This window comes from Egretta garzetta, unplaced genomic scaffold, assembly GCF_000687185.1.
Source record: "Egretta garzetta isolate BGI_Z169 unplaced genomic scaffold, ASM68718v1 scaffold32, whole genome shotgun sequence".
Classification (NCBI taxonomy): Eukaryota; Metazoa; Chordata; class Aves; order Pelecaniformes; family Ardeidae; genus Egretta; species Egretta garzetta.
In genome coordinates this window covers 1575106-1590489 of record NW_009259035.1, presented here as the reverse complement: position 1 = coordinate 1590489, position 15384 = coordinate 1575106, and the positions used below count along the sequence as shown (strand labels likewise).

The 15384-nt window shown below is 46.9% G+C and overlaps 1 protein-coding gene across 1 annotated transcript in view; it reads left to right on the top strand.

Annotated features, from left to right (window-relative positions):
• SRP72 (signal recognition particle 72) overlaps window positions 1–13980 on the top strand; it is a 14562-nt gene extending 582 nt beyond the window's left edge. Inside the window, exons 2-19 of the mRNA XM_035890407.1 lie at window positions 931–1051; window positions 2838–2961; window positions 3773–3916; window positions 4701–4812; window positions 5998–6029; window positions 6599–6723; window positions 6816–6873; window positions 7064–7195; window positions 7603–7731; window positions 8249–8321; window positions 8895–8959; window positions 9968–10063; window positions 10513–10616; window positions 11165–11242; window positions 11897–12034; window positions 12294–12331; window positions 12649–12808; window positions 13782–13980. Coding sequence (XP_035746300.1) covers window positions 931–1051; window positions 2838–2961; window positions 3773–3916; window positions 4701–4812; window positions 5998–6029; window positions 6599–6723; window positions 6816–6873; window positions 7064–7195; window positions 7603–7731; window positions 8249–8321; window positions 8895–8959; window positions 9968–10063; window positions 10513–10616; window positions 11165–11242; window positions 11897–12034; window positions 12294–12331; window positions 12649–12808; window positions 13782–13956 — 1904 coding nt within the window. The 3' untranslated portion in view covers window positions 13957–13980. The remainder of the gene's footprint in view (window positions 1–930; window positions 1052–2837; window positions 2962–3772; window positions 3917–4700; window positions 4813–5997; window positions 6030–6598; window positions 6724–6815; window positions 6874–7063; window positions 7196–7602; window positions 7732–8248; window positions 8322–8894; window positions 8960–9967; window positions 10064–10512; window positions 10617–11164; window positions 11243–11896; window positions 12035–12293; window positions 12332–12648; window positions 12809–13781) is intronic.
• The last annotated feature ends 1404 nt before the right edge of the window (window positions 13981–15384 follow it).

Below are 15384 nucleotides of genomic sequence, written 5' to 3'. Positions count from 1 at the left end.
TCCGGGACGCTCCTGGCGGTGCTGCCGGGCGAGGGGAGAGGCGAAAGTGGCTGAGGGAGGCGAGCGCTGCGGCCACCTGGGCCAGCTCCTGCCCCAGCTCCTGCCCCGGGACCGCCGGGTGCTTCCCTTGCATCACGCAGCCCTTGCGGCGGGCCAAGCCTGCTGCGTTACCCGTTGGATTTTCCTTCAGTTTTGATCGTGGGAGGAACGAGGGCTTTTCCCCCCGGGAACTGGAGGAGCGGTGGTGTGCATATGGACCACCTGACTTGGGAGAGATCATAACTTGCTTGGGAGCGAGAGTGCGCATCGAGATGTGTTGTTTTGGTAGTTTGGTGTCCAAAACGGGATTGCAATATAAGGCGCACAATGGCTAAAAGTTCTCTCCCTGCTGTTTGTAGGGAGTAGGGACTCATCACCTGTCCCTGCAGATCGGAGAGTTGGGATCACGTGAAAAAATCCAATACCAAAACCTATTTCCCTCTCCTAGATCTCCCTCACCATCTTCCCCTGGCAGAAAGCATTAGCCTATAAAGCGGCTACCTATCTAGAGCCATACTGTTCTCCTATATCAGGTGTTTTTCTTCCTGTATAAGCTTTACGTGGCACTCAGGTTTTGGCACTACATTCTCTGCTTGGAAGTGAAATGCTAGTGAAAGGTTTGTCCAGGTGTGTATGGCTCCTTTGGGGCAGCTCTGTTCCAGGCGTGTTAGCACAGCGGTCACTTCAGATAGGTTCAGTTTTTGTGCTGGATTCCTTTGTCCTGACAGGGTTTGTTCGTGATCTGAGCCAAAGCGAGCCATGCCAGGACCCTTTTAAATAGACGTGACTGCTCTTTGTGATGGATTTTTGTAACCGTAACAACGTAGGGCTCTTACAAAGCCTTACTGATATTCAGTTGGGTCGTTGTGTTGAAACTGGTTTCTCCTCCAGTACTGCAGATCAGCAAAGACGATGTGACCGCACTTCAGTGTAAAGTAGTGTGTCTTATCCAGAATGGGAACTTCAAGGAAGCCCTCAGCGTAATCAACACCCACACTAAAGTGTTAACCAGGTGAGTTGTGTCTTGCTGTGCTCTAGAAAAGATGAAACCGTGAGCCTTGAGAAGCTGCTGCAGCTTTAGCGGAGGGGACTAATAGGCAGCAAAATAAAGAGCGGGAGGCGCTCAAAGCGATTGGGCTTGTCAGTGAAACACTGATTTATTCTGGGTGTGAGAGGTGGTCTGGATGAGTTTGAGACAGTCTGACACCTTGCTGTTACTGTTGAAGGGGTTGTCCCTAGTCTAGTTGTCAGCCACCTCCATGATTCTGCTTGTTGATGAGATTGGGCGCTGTAGCTGGTAACAAGGGATGAGGACAGATCTCATGGGGAGTGAAGAGAGGAGGGAGAAGCCCTTGCCAGTGGCAACGTGCTGTTAGCTTTGCTTGGCTGTCTCATCATACTGCTCACTTGGGTCCTTTTCTCTGCCAGCCTGAAGGTTACTCTTCAGCTTTTGGGGTGGTGCAAGCCTTCTGTGCGTGTTCTTAAAATCAGGACCTTGGAGACAACTTGTATTTGAGAACAAGTTAGGCTTCCCATTTGTGTCATTAAGCAGACTCTAATTTTTCCTCCTAATAAAGATGCTCTTTCTGCAATGACTAGGATGAAAATTGCTACCCAAGAACTGCCTGGCAGCAAAATTTTTGTGTTTCAGATACCGCTCTTGTTAAGGAACTTCCCAGAAAAATGTATTGTGGTATCAGTGTGATGAAACATACCCTTGTTTATATTCACATCTGAATAAAACTTAATTACCTTATTCACAAATTCCGCCTTTCCTGGGATGGAAGGAGTTTCATTTAAGTTTTTTAAGCTTGTCTTATTAGTGTATGATGATGAGGAGGCACAATTTCTCTAAATTCAACTGGATTCAGAGTTCTCCCTGTAATTTACTTAGCTTGGCTCTACCGTGTGTCTGTCGCTGTATCCTGCAGAGCAGGGCAAGTGGTGGTTCTTGTGCTGCCTTGAAGTTGTCCTGTCCTGCACTGAGGCTGGCCCACTGCTTTGTTTTAATTCTTAATGCTATTAGTTTGTTTTCAGACTCCCCTAATACTCAGCTGGACTGAGGTAACTTAAATAGGCAGAAAAATAGCTGGTGACAAGTGGCACCAGTGATGAACCAAGGGAATCACTGACTAATTTTCCTTTGGCTTAAGTGATAACTCAGGGGTAGGTAGAACATAGCATTCAAGGCTCTGCTTGTTTGATAATGCTTCCCTGCTGGTGTGAGCTTGCTTTGAAGCCAATTTTGTGTTAACATCAGCAAAGCCTTTTGCTGCAGTTCTGCTGTGCAAATATTTCAAAATAGGTTAACGTTACCTTTGGCTTAGTATCGGGCTATAAGAGGGACTATGTTTTATACCATTTCCTTTCTCTCCTGTGAGTCGATTGTCTTTTGCTGTGGTGATATGCTTTCTCCGTAAGAAGGATTCACATAATGAAGTTCGGTGTTGTTTTACCTTTAAGCATTTGATTCACATAATCAGTAGGAGGCTGGGAGAAGGTGGGATTTGAAATGCCTTTGTGTCTGGAAACACCAGAAAAAAAGGAACCTCTTCTTTTCGGTGAAGTTTTGATGTTCCTTCTCTGTTGAACGCAAAGTAGGTTTAAGATATTTTCAGTGTGCAACAGATACATAATTCAGTGATCTGTGATTATGTGCTCACCACTGGTGTTTGGCTCTTTGGGAATGTAGCAGTCTGTGACTAATTAGGGCTGCTTAAACATGTGTGTTCAGGTGCATGAATGCTGTTGAATGAAGACTGCAGCTCCTGCTCTCAGCCTTTGTCTTGTCCTTGCAGTGATGTTATTGCCTTTGAGAAGGCCTACTGTGAATACAGGTTGAATCGTATTGAAAATGCTCTCAAGACCATTCAGAGTGCCAGTCAGCAGACAGACAAACTGAAGGAGCTTTATGGACAAGTGGTAATTACAAGCTTTTCTTCCTGGTGGGAGTTTTGTATGCTGGATGCCTTGTCCCTCCTCTAGTATGGGGCAAGTATGGGGACAGAATTCCCTTCTCTGTCTTGAAGGTAAGGAGAGGCACAGCACCCAACCGCTCCAACTTCTGTGGAGCTTCAGTCACCTGTTGCTGGAGGCAGAGTCATCATCTTATTGACACTGAACAAAAGCAATACATTTGTGACTCCCTCTCCCTTCCTGGGTCTGGCCATAATAGCCATCTGGCTGAGGGGATGGAGGGTGGAAGAGAGCTGATGAGGTTTACCTGTGGTCGAGCCACCTGCTTGCATTAGATACCTGTCCAGAAATGGTTTGCAGGACCTGACATCTCAGGTGTTAGAAGTGAAGCAGAAAAGAAGTTGCATTTCTTCTCCGTTTTTTTCCCTGGTTGATCAGAACGGTTTTGCAAAGAATTGGCTGTCTTCTCTCAGCTGCATGAAAGAACATTAATTTAATCTCTCATAGAGAGGTGATCTAATCTGGAAAAGGCTGTTTGAGGACAAAACTGTGTTAACTGCCGCTTTTAAAGAAGTGGTTTTAGGAGTAAGAACTGTGCCATTTGTGTGCAGTTATCTGGCGTCATTGCGTGAGTCCTGGCATGTGTAATCTATAGAGTTTGCCCTTAAAGGTAGTTGCAAATGTTAGCAGTACTCAGCCTAAAACATATGATGCGCTGCTTCTGCCAGTCCGTGGGGAGGGAGGAAGGAAGGAGACTGTAGTTACTAGCATACACAAGGAAATACTATTCTGAAGGCTAATCCCTTCCCCTTCTCAGTTGTACAGGTTGGAGCGTTACGACGATTGTCTGGCTGCATACAGGGATCTCATCCGCAACTCCCAGGATGAGTATGAGGAAGAGAGAAAAACCAACCTCTCTGCTGTTGTGGCAGCACAAAGCACATGGGAGAAGGTGATGCCAGTAAGTAAGCATGGACGTGTATGTGTGTAAGAGTGAGAGTCAAGCAATAAAAGATGTGGAATTGTAGATATTTAACAGGATAGAAATGTGTTCTTGTCTCTTAATGACTTCTGAGTGCGTCAAAGATCACCTAGTGGCTTCCCCTGTATGGAGGAATAAATGCTGTTATTGTTCTGAGGGATGAAGAATTACGCTTCCTCTTTGATCTCTAGGACACTTGTATTAGATGTCACAGCAGAGCAGGAAGGATGTCTCTCTGAGCCTACATTAGGCAGAACACCTGTGGTGACCAGCACTTTCCTCTGCCTCATTACCCTCTTGCCCAGGGTAAAACTAACTGCCTGGATCACCCAGCCATGCTTGGGAATACTTTTGTTAATAAGCAGTGCAGATGGTAATGCTCTCATTTTTTCAGAAATCTTTGTCCTTGGAGGAGTGCACAGCATGCTCAGCTTTCTGTTTAGCGCTGTGGATCCACTTTCTAATTCTGTAGAGTAGCGGTTCTTACCTGCCTTCTTTTAGCGGCCTAAGTAATCCCCAAGTTCAGGCTGGAGTTTTGTTGCTGCCTTGTCAATTGCCTCCGACTTTGTTGTGCAGTGTGAGGGAAGATCCTTTGCACTGTGACTTCATTTGCAAGGTGTGTGCCCTTTTAAAATTGCCTCTAAATTTATTTTGCAAGGAATAGTTTGAATGTATGTGAAAACTATGGTTTGTATCTGTTGCCTGTCAAATCTGTATAGATCAGTTGCTGTTTATGCAGTGTTACATTTGCTTTTTGTGCTAGGAGGATTTGGGCCTTCGAGAAGCTACCTACGAGCTGTGTTATAACAGTGCATGTGCATTGATTGGGCAAGGAAAGTTGAATGAAGCAATGAAAAAACTACAGAAAGCAGAAGGTAAAAACATGGTGAGGTGAGAGGGAAGCTTTGTGTGATAGAAATAGTTGCTTGCTCTCTGGAGACACGCTTAATCAGAAAGAAAGAGGTTTTGAAAAATTAAAAACTGACAGCGGGATTTGTTGTAAGTTTCCAGATGGTTCCTGACAGAACTGGTGTTTTTGTAGAAGCATTCCTCTGCAGCTCTTTTCCAGAGCCATGAGGCACGTACCATCTCCTGGCTCTCTTACAGCCCCCTGATCAGTGTTCAATGCCTTTGAGCAGTTTTGTGAAGTAGGAAGTAAACATGAGTGTAATCTCTTCTCATAAGCATGAGATGTTTCATCTATTCTGACTTCTGGTTTTGTTAGTATATGTGTGTATATATATATATATAAAAACTTATACTACAAAAAATAAAAATATGTTTGAATTAGGTATGAAATTGGTATAAGCCAGTAGATGAGGTTTTTTTTGCAAAAAGGATTTTTTTCAATGGGGTGGAAGGGGGATGTTATGTGTATTTTATTAAAAAAAAAAAAAAAAGGCTGGGGGGAGGAGAATTGGGAAGAATCAGTTTCTTTCTGATCTAATTGCTCTTTCAGATAAATAGGTCAGTTCTGTCCCAATTTTGATGATAGAATAGCAGCTCTCCCATACAACTGATTTATTGAGCATGTGTAATTTGAACCTATGTGCTGTGATAGTAGTCCTTTGGAGAGCAAAATAACTGATGTCATGGTGAGGTATATGAGGAAGTTAAGAAGTGACTTGTATCTGTGCTGAAAATTGATGGAATTGCTGCCCCATAAAGGGTGGTGTAATTTGAATACTGCAGGCTTTCAGCACTTCAACTGCTCACCATCTTGGGAGTTACTTTCAGCCAAGCGATCCCTATGGAAAAGATCAGGAGCTTTCAGGAAATTTGTTCAGGAGAGAAAATGTGTGTGTGACTCTTCTCTCAGATGGCAGCTTTGGGAGGGACAGTATCTTCTGTGCATTTGATATTTCTTCTGCATCATGTAGTCTTTTCCCTCTTGCTCAGTCCCATCCATCATCAGACTTGTAGTCCGATGTGCCCTTGTAATGCTGCAGAAGTTTCAAGGATACACGAAAAAAGTGTATGTTCCCCCATGCTTTCAGGCTGGGGTTTTTTTTCCCCTGAAGCCTTCTAAACTGTGTTTTTCAATTTGTTTTTCCTTCTAGAGCTGTGCCGCCAGTCGCTATCAGAAGACTCTGTAAGTTCTTGATGTTGTTCTGGAAAGTGTTCGCTTTGCACCAGCATGAGTGAGGGTGCGGTTATAAAGCGTACTGCAGATAGCTGGAGCTGCTGGCCAGTATTACCAAGCCAGACTTGCCACTGCTGCTGCTACCTGCTTCCGAGGCTGGGGCAGCAATCATGGTTGTTGCAAAAGTGTAGCTAACGCTGCAGACTCTTTGCTGCTGTGCTCCTTGCAAACCTCCCTGTGACCCACTTGTGCTGTGGATGAACACGCTGAGTGGGTGGTGGGAAAAGGAAGAAATTTGTAATTGCTGTTGCTGGTTCAAGCAGAGGGGCAGATTCAGTGCACAAGTTAAGGGTATCTTCAGATTCTTGCAAGACCAGGTGAAGCTTTTTTTTCTCCTGGTTTAACCCAGATATGCTTGTGTTTGTGCTGTTGCTACAACCTTCACTTGTAGTGGCTGGGGTACTTTGCTGCTAATACTGCCCAAGAAAGCTGATAGACATTTGCCAGCAGGATGCTGAAGCCAAAGGAAGAGAGGTGAGATGGCAGCTTTTTTTCTTTTTGCCTTGATTTTCCTTCAGGATGTGACAGAGGAAGACATTGAGGCTGAACTGGCCATTATTCATGGTCAGATGGCTTATATCATGCAACTGCAGGGTCGTACGGAGGATGCTCTACAGCTCTACAATCAAATAATCAAGTTGAAGTAAGGGCTTGCCTAAAACAAATTCTCAGTCTTCAATCTGTAGAAACACCACTGTTTAATAGCACTGTTCTTTCTGCTTTTCTTATCTGCAGGCCAACAGATGTAGGACTGCTTGCTGTCATTGCAAATAACATCATCACAATTAACAAGGTATAGAATTACCTTGCTGCTTTCAATGCGGTCCTTCCCAGTGGTTACTCAGCCTGCTTCTCTGCTTCTGTGGAGAGAAGGGGCATAGTCAGGAAAGACTTTTTTCCTGAACGGTAGTTAAATGGCAGACCCAGAGACCTTTTCTTCAAGGGATGTAGTGAAATCTTCTCATGATGTGTGATTTCTCCAGGACCAAAATGTCTTTGACTCAAAGAAAAAGGTGAAGCTGACCAATGCAGAAGGTGTTGAGCATAAACTCTCCAAGAAACAGCTCCAGGCGATTGAATTCAACAAAGCTTTGCTGGCGATGTACACTAACCAGGTAGGGGGAACTCATCTGTGGTAAGTAGATAGTGGTTTAGCACTCTCCATGGGAGTTTGACTAGGCAAAAATGGATATGTAGCTGTTCTGTGTCAGAAGATAAGACCACTTGGTTTTAGGCACGTAAGTGAGGAGAAACAAAAAAAATCATCCGTAAAAGAACAGACAGCCAGTTGAGTGTTGCTGTAGGGAGGACAGTGTGGAGATGACTAGGAGACAGAAGTGGGGGGGGGGGGGGGGCCTAGATGCATCTGATGTGCTACTAGGAGGACTTGTTCTTGGTTCCGTAGACCCATTTCAGGGAAGCCATCACTAGCATCTCTTCTTAGATACAACTGGTATGTTAAGCCCTGCGTTAGGTGCTTGCAGAGGTTGAGAAAAGTGTATTCTCTCTTCCCATTCCTCAGGCAGATCAGTGCCGAAAGCTGTCGGCGAGCCTGCAGTCGCAGAGCCCTGAGCATCTGCTCCCTGTGCTTATCCAGGCAGCCCAGCTGTGTCGTGAGAAGCAGCATGCAAAGGCTGTAGGGCTTCTGCAGGTAGGTTAAGAGAAAATATTCCTTTGGCCAAGCTCTGTTTAAAGTTGTGCCTTGTGTTCTTGTGTGCTGTTTCCCTTAGCTTGTTTTGTCTGGTTTAAATTTCCAAGGGTATCTGACAGGGCTTATTTTGGTTTGGTTTAATGCTGCTGGAAAGCATTTACACCCAACTGAATGATGCTGCTTTTAAAGGGAAATAGTTCCCTTACACATCTGATTTTTATGCTTAGGAAGCTGTAGTAGACTTCTAGGTAAGCAGTGGGCTCTGCTGCTCTGCTTGCAAGCAGTTTGCAACAGCCTCCTTTTGGGAGGGAGTGAGTGGCCTGGGATGGAAATCTGAGAGGATGATGGGCCACTGGAACAGTTTGGGGCCCTTCCCTGCTGTGTGCTGAAGCCTGCCTGTGCTGGAAAGCTTCCTTTGGCTCTTGCCAGCTTGATGTGACTGAGCACGAGACATGATTCACCAGAGCAGCAGCCTGGTGCCCACACACATCTTGAATTGTTCTTTCCTCTGACTCAGGACTTTGCAGACCAGCACCCTGCCAATGCAGCTGAGATCAAGCTGACGATGGCCCAGTTAAAAATTGCTCAAGGTATCCAGCGTCCTCCTTTGTTGGGAAGTGTCTGCACATGATAATGGTACCAAGGGGTGAGAAAAATAGGTTATAGGGCAACCTTTGCTGCAGTCACTGTCGTGACAGGGGTGCAGAGCAGAGATGCTTTCAGTCAGATATTCTGTATATATGGCTATGGCAGGATAGAGCTCATACCTTAATGTCTGGATGTCCAGGCTCCACAGGTCCCTGGCAGAGGTGCCCACAGTCTTTGTACAAAGAGTAATAGGGCTGAATCTGTTCTGGGGTGGGAGGGTCTTGGGAGCAGTGTGGTGCTCCTTGATGCTACCATTCCTTGTATACAGTTGGGGAGCGGAGAATTGCTTCTGGAAGAGGGGACCCTGCTTGCAGAAGCTCACACCTGAAACCTTGCAGGATGTGGCAAGGGCAGAAGGGTCCTTTGTGTGGAGGCCTGTCCTTTATTCCTGGAAATGGGGGAGATGTTCTGAGAAGGGGATCATTATATCCCCATCGTTTGCCTTTGGAAGTTCACAGGCAGAGTGAAGTGTTACTGTGCCACTCAGAGCATGTTCCTCCCTGTCTCTCTTCTAGGCAGTGTCACCAAAGCCTGCATGATCCTGAGGAGCATAGAAGAACTGCAGCACAAGCCTGGTATGGTAAGCAAAACTCAGTCTGAACTGTGTGAGGTTTTTCCCTTGTAGCACAGCTTTGTACTGCCTGCTCCCTGTTGCCTTTTCCCTGTGTTTTTCACTTGACTTGAGTGTCTGCAGGGAATTTGAGCCCATCTTCCTTGTCTTGGACAAAGGTGGGATTATAACTTGCATCAGGTGGCCTGAACTTAGCCACAGAAGGACTCTGCCTGTCAGCAGAGATGCTCCCTGCCTATGTTCCCACTCTCTCATAATCCTTCAGACCTGCGTGTTGCCTGGATTTGCTTGCATAATGTGACTGGAGCAGCTCCTTCCCTGGTATGGGCCGTTGGGAAGTTTTTGACGCAGCTTTAGGACAACACACATTGGGGAGAAGTACCATATGTTCCATCTCCACAGCACCACCCCGGTCTGCACGCATGTCCACATCTGGTATTCGGAAAAGCTTGATGACTTTGAAAATGCTCAAGTGCACAGCGCAAGCATCTTGAGCAGAGGCTGACAGTTGTAGGTCTGTTCCAACTGCAAGTGAGAATGATCAAAGTAATTTACAAGGCAGCCAGCAATACCAGCTCCTTGCCCTGAGTCACCTCTAGTTGTGACTGGGGTGCAGACAAGCAGATGGTGTCTGTATTATCTCTTCAGTGCTGCTTTTTTTTTTTTTTTCATGGTGCTTGGAATAGAGAATGGGGAAAGAAAAAGGGGTTCTAATGAAGCTGTGTCCAGTGGCAGGCAAAGAAAGTGTCAAGACAAGAAGGTTCTTTCTGTGAAGTCGTAAGCAGTCGTAAGCTTGTACCATAGGAGAAAGATTGATGGCGACATTTCTTTGGGAGGGATCTGGGTAGGAAGGTCTCACTTGGGTATCCTGCCTGTTACCACAGCTGGTTTTTAGGGACAGAGCAGAAAACTCACATTGAGTCTGTTTTTAGGAAATCCTGTCATTTAACTGCTGACTCTCTGGCTATAGACAACTTTTGTGAGGTTCTGCTATAAGCTGCTCTTGAACATTTACAGGTGTCTGCACTAGTGACAATGTACAGTCATGAAGAGGACATTGACAGTGCAATCGAGGTCTTCACACAGGCTATCCAGTGGTATCAGCAATTCCAGGCAAGTCAGACCAGAAGAGCTAACGTGCAAGTCTCTGTCCTAGTCTTTTCTAGCTAGTCCAGCTCAGTTTTTCCTGTTGATGCACAGCCCCAGCAGCTCATCCAGTTGGGTTTTTGGAGACCTGTGAGCGTCTGTTTTGTGAGCGTTTGTTTTATCACTGTTTCATTATTTTAGATGTGTTGCAAATGGGGAGCATCAGTTCCTGTCAGACTAGGAGAGCAGGGGCAATGACTGCCCAGATGTAGCAATTGGGCCTTCTCCCTCATTAGAAAACATTGTGGAGCAGCAAACTACCTTGTCCCATGCAGTTCTGCCTCACATCCTAGAGTGCGAAGGTGGTCTGCTTTCTGCATGACAGGGCAGCCAGGTCTCAGGGCCGTTAAAGCCAGCTAGAGCAGGGCTCCGTGCTGCGATAATGAGGAACTAATTATGTCTGCTATGTCTTTCAGCCAAAGTCTCCTGTCCATTTGTCGCTGATAAGGGAAGCTGCCAACTTCAAACTAAAGCATGGCAGGAAGAAGGAAGCAATCAGTGACTTGGAGGAGCTCTGGAAGTGAGTTGGGTGGTTGCTGAACCAAGCTCTGATCTCCATCCAGAGACCTCTGCAAGCTGTCTGGTGCCAGGCAGTGTTTTGACAATATTGGTTGACTGGTAGCCCTCCAAATGCAAAGCTGTATTTTGGAAGGAGAGGGGATCATTCATTTGATCTATAGCTGATGTTCACTTGAAAACCTGGTTGACTTGTCCCAGAGGCCTCTTGTGTGCAGTGAAGGTTGCTTTGGGAACTGGGATGCATCATTTTTCTTAGTGCTGCATAAACCATGGATGTCTAGGTTTTAGCTTTTATTATGCACTTGATGGAATTTTTTGTGGGGACTGTTAACTTGGCTTTGCTACTGGGACCTGAGGGATTTTTGTCATTCATTGCCTGCTTCATGATAATGTAGAGATGTCTGTACCTCCTGATGTCCATACCAGTAATGTTTGATGATGTGCTCTGGAGGGGACCACAGACTGACAGCAGCAAGCGCTGCATGGTGATACCAATGTTTGGGATGAGTGTATATCTTTGTAACTTTTTTTTTTTCCCCCCCTACAAAGGCAAAACCCAAAAGATGTGCATACTCTGGCACAACTCATCTCTGCCTACTCCCTGGTGGACCCTGAAAAAGCTAAAGTGTATCCTTTTGGTGGTAGTATCAGAGCAAAGAAAGAGGCATTTGAGCATTGCTCCCTTGAATTTCGGCTGCATGGGGGATTCAGGCCCACTCTCACCTTAAGAAAGGCAAGGAACATCTCCAGAGCAGCTACATATCCAGGTCAAGTTGTCTGGAACTACATTATTTCCCTAATTGGTTTGATTACTGTGGGATCCCAGGACCCTTTTGTCTTTGGCCTCTTTCTCTCTGAGAATTGATAACTTAAGACTAGGTGGAACCAAAAATAGGAGTTCTTCCATCTTTTCTGTTGGAATCTTAAACCTGTGGTAGTAATGCAGGACTGCACCCGATAACATATGTCTAAGCTCTCACTGACCCAAAATACCAGGCTTACATACTGCTTTTGCCACCCTGAGCAGCTTTCAGAGGAAGTTGCTGCTTCTGTCCCCATATGTAGGAAGGGAAAAATGAGGCAGATGGTGATTAAGCAGTTCATCCCAGCTTGTGTAGGAAGCTGGAGAGAGAGCTGGAACTAGCCCCATAGGCCTGTTTGGTGTCTGTATTGCTAAGAGGCCGAGTTTGTTCAACCTGAAGTTGCCCGTTGCTATCTGGACAAACCTGGATGTTTAGCTTTTTGCTTGCTGGTTTGCATCCCTGAACTCTTCTCTTGCAGTCTTAGCAAACACTTGCCTTCCTCAGACACCATGTCACTGAAAGTAGATGTTGATGCGCTGGAGAACTCCCATGGAGCAACCTATGTTCGGAAGAAAGCTGGGAAGCTCACTGGAGACAACCAGCAGAAGGAGCAAGGGTAAAGTGGGCTGCTGTAGCTTTGGTGCAGTCATTCTTTGGAGTGGCACAAGAACCACACCCGGTGTGGTGGGGGCATTGCTATAGAAGGCAGGCTGGTGGAAAGGCAGCTTGTTTAACTGTAGGGAGCTTCAGGTAACAGCAGACCAAGTTTTGAGAGAGATGGGAATGGTTTAGCTTCTTCCAGAGCTAGTTTTCAGTTGACCTGTTTGCTGTGTCTGTGCTGTGTGACAGCAGCCGTTTCCCTCCTTGCTTTTCAGACAAGGGGATGTGAAGAAGAAGAAGAAAAAAAAGAAGGGTAAGTTGCGTTTCCTAGCTGTTGGCATAGCACAGCTCCAGAGAGCTTGCCAAATTGTTTCTTCAAATAGTCAGCTTTCAGCTCCCTGGGAGCTGGAGCCCTTTGCTGGGACTGGGTCCCTGTGAACCTACATCTTCGTGATAGCTTGTTTGGACGGGGCATTCTTCCATAGAAGTGGGAGCAGCGCCCTGATAGGATGATGTGGGTTGCTGGGGTCTTTGCGCTTCCTGGCTACCGACATCCCATGCATATCCCTTGGTAATGCCTCTGTAGTGTGTTGACCCTAGTCTCATTTCCTGGCACTGGATGTTCTGCAGGAAAGCTGCCTAAGAACTATGACCCCAAGGTGACTCCTGACCCTGAGCGGTGGCTTCCAATGCGAGAGCGTTCCTACTATCGTGGACGGAAGAAGGGCAAGAAGAAGGATCAGGTTGGCAAGGGGACTCAGGGTTCAACCACAGCTGGCTCCTCTGAACTGTAAGTACCCATTTTGCAGGGCTTGGTGTGGGTAATCACTCCTGGGTGGCTGGGAGGGCTGGGTTTGTGCTGCTTTTCTGCAGCTTTGTCACCATGCTGGCTGTGGGTAGCACAAGTGAAACGGTACTTTGCCAATTGAGCCTTCTCCCAGATCCCTATAGGTTGCTGAAATCCAAAATGATATGATAGGCATGCTTGAAGGGTGTCGAGGTGCAAGTAAAATTCCCATAGTCTTTTAATGTGCTTTTCTTAGCTTTGATGATGACATGAATTAAAGTCTTTTGGTGGCTGGAGAACCATTAGCCATGATTTTGGGAAAACACTACACATCCCTCGAAGTTGACACTGATTAGTTGAGCTGGAGTCAGGGTTTACCATTGTGTGTGAGGCCTGACAGCAAGACGGTGACTTACGAGCATCTGAGAGAAGGAAATACTTCTAAAATAATAGCAATGCAGGGAATTGCCAGTGCTGTCTGGTAGTTTCTCTTTATGCAGCTGTCTCAAAACAGAAGCATGACAAGCCATTTGTTGGTACCATTGGCTTGAGCGGTGTTTGCAAGGAGAGCTGGCACAAAGATGCCTTTGTGGTTAAGGAGAGAGAAAGGATGTTGGGTTTGCACTGCCTAAGTGTGAGGGCCTGAAAGGCTGCTTATGTCTTGCATGAGCTGTCTGTCACATATCTCTTCAAAAGTTAGCCTTGCTTTTGTTGTTGAGGACTTAGGCTATCTAGTGAACGTCGGTTAGAAGGTGATTGCCTGCCCTTTGAGACATGTTCCCATCATCCGTCAGCCCTTCTGTATGTGTGGAAGCTTACTTAAGATCTTGTACGAGTGCCCTCCTATAGTTAATGCTACCTGATGCTATCTTATGGGGCCAGTCACTATTTTTCGCTGTCAGCTTCCTGCAGTAGTGCCGCATCTTGCAGGTGGTTGTGAACCCACGTGGTATCTCTTTCTCTCGTCTTCCTGCAGGGATGCCAGTAGGACTGCCAGCAGCCCACCTACCTCCCCTCGGCCCGGCAGCGCTGCAGCCGTATCGGCCGCAAGTAACGTCATCCCTCCCAGGCACCAAAAACCCGCTGGTGCCCCGGCCACCAAGAAGAAACAGCAGCAGAAGAAGAAGAAAGGGGCTAAAGGAGGGTGGTAAAAAGCAGGATGTGTAACCTCCCTCCCTCAGTAGGTGATGCTGGTTCCAGAATAAAGGTCAAAAGCAAGCGCTGGCAAAAGACTCTTGGCATCCGGATGTCTGTCCTGCCTGTCAGTGGTCTGGGGGGCGATGGGCTGGTATAGGCACCGTGATGCTCACCAGGATGCTTTCCTCACACTTGCCCCCGCTGTGACTTAGGGTGTCACCATCAAACTCAAACGCAGCCCCTAAGAAGAAATCTGTCTACGTTGCCAAACATTGAAAAGGTGTGGAAGAAGCAAAACCTTCTTGAAATGTAGATTTATGCTTCTCCTGCATATGTTAGTTAAGGCCTTTAACAGATTTATCTGACATCATCTCTGACTATGTGTGATGCAAGCGCTGTCTTCTGTGTCTCATCCCAATCAGTCACTGACCACCACACAGCACAGGCACGAAGGGTCTTGGCAAACAACATATGGGCTAGATGATACAGGGGAAGATGATCTGAAGGGGGAGAACAAGGCTGTTAGGAGAAAGCATGGTGAAGTGTGAGGCAGCTGACTTGGTGTCCCCTTTTCTGCAAGCCAGCTGCCTTATTTTAGTGGGCTTGGCAAAACAAGAGCGAGCTAAAACTAAGTGGCTGGTTGTGGCGGTGGGCTGCACTGAGGAGGCATTGCACTTCTCAAGTGGAAGCTGGCGGTGAGATGGAAGATGCACCTGCTCTCCCAGCACCGCATGAGTAGCCCCCAACTGTCTCTTGAAACTTCTGATTTGGTCTGTATGTATCAAGAATGTTTTTCCATGCATGGAAATAGCACCTCAGAGTTGTCAGTTGTTAGCCCAAAAGGCGCAAAGGCTTTTGTCTCTGAATTTAAAGCAAGGGCCTGAAGAGGTGGGGAGCAAGGGAAATGTTAATGTGGCTTAAATCCCCCCTGAGTCCCCATGGAGTAAAAATCTAAGTAGAATCCTGTCTTTATTACCTTGATTACACCGGAAGCATCTGGCAGGGGCTGAAGACGTGATACGCAGTGAGTGAGAAGGAATAACAGCGCAGAGAAGGCAGCTTTATGAAGGGCTGGCAGAGTCGCTTGCTGCCAAGTGAGCGCTGAAGAGCAAGGATTGCTCTAAATGACTTGCCTGGGTGATGTGCCTGCTCTTGCAGCCAGCAGCTGCTGGCTAGAGGAGTGAGCGTGCTGTCCTGCAGCCATGCAGCCTCCGGAGGGTGATGGGGAGAGAGGAGGTGCTGGAGGGAAACGCAGCTCTCTTCTCCAGGCATCTCCTCTGGTCAAACCTGTCTGAAACGCAGATGGAAGCGCTGACTTGCGGCGCTGCTGGAGCCCTGGCCGGGCTGCCCGGACGGTGCCGTGGCCGCTTCCCCGGAGGTGGGTGCCCGGGTAGGAGCGAGCTGGGAGCGAGTCCCGTTGCGGGGGGCAGAGGGCAGCAGCA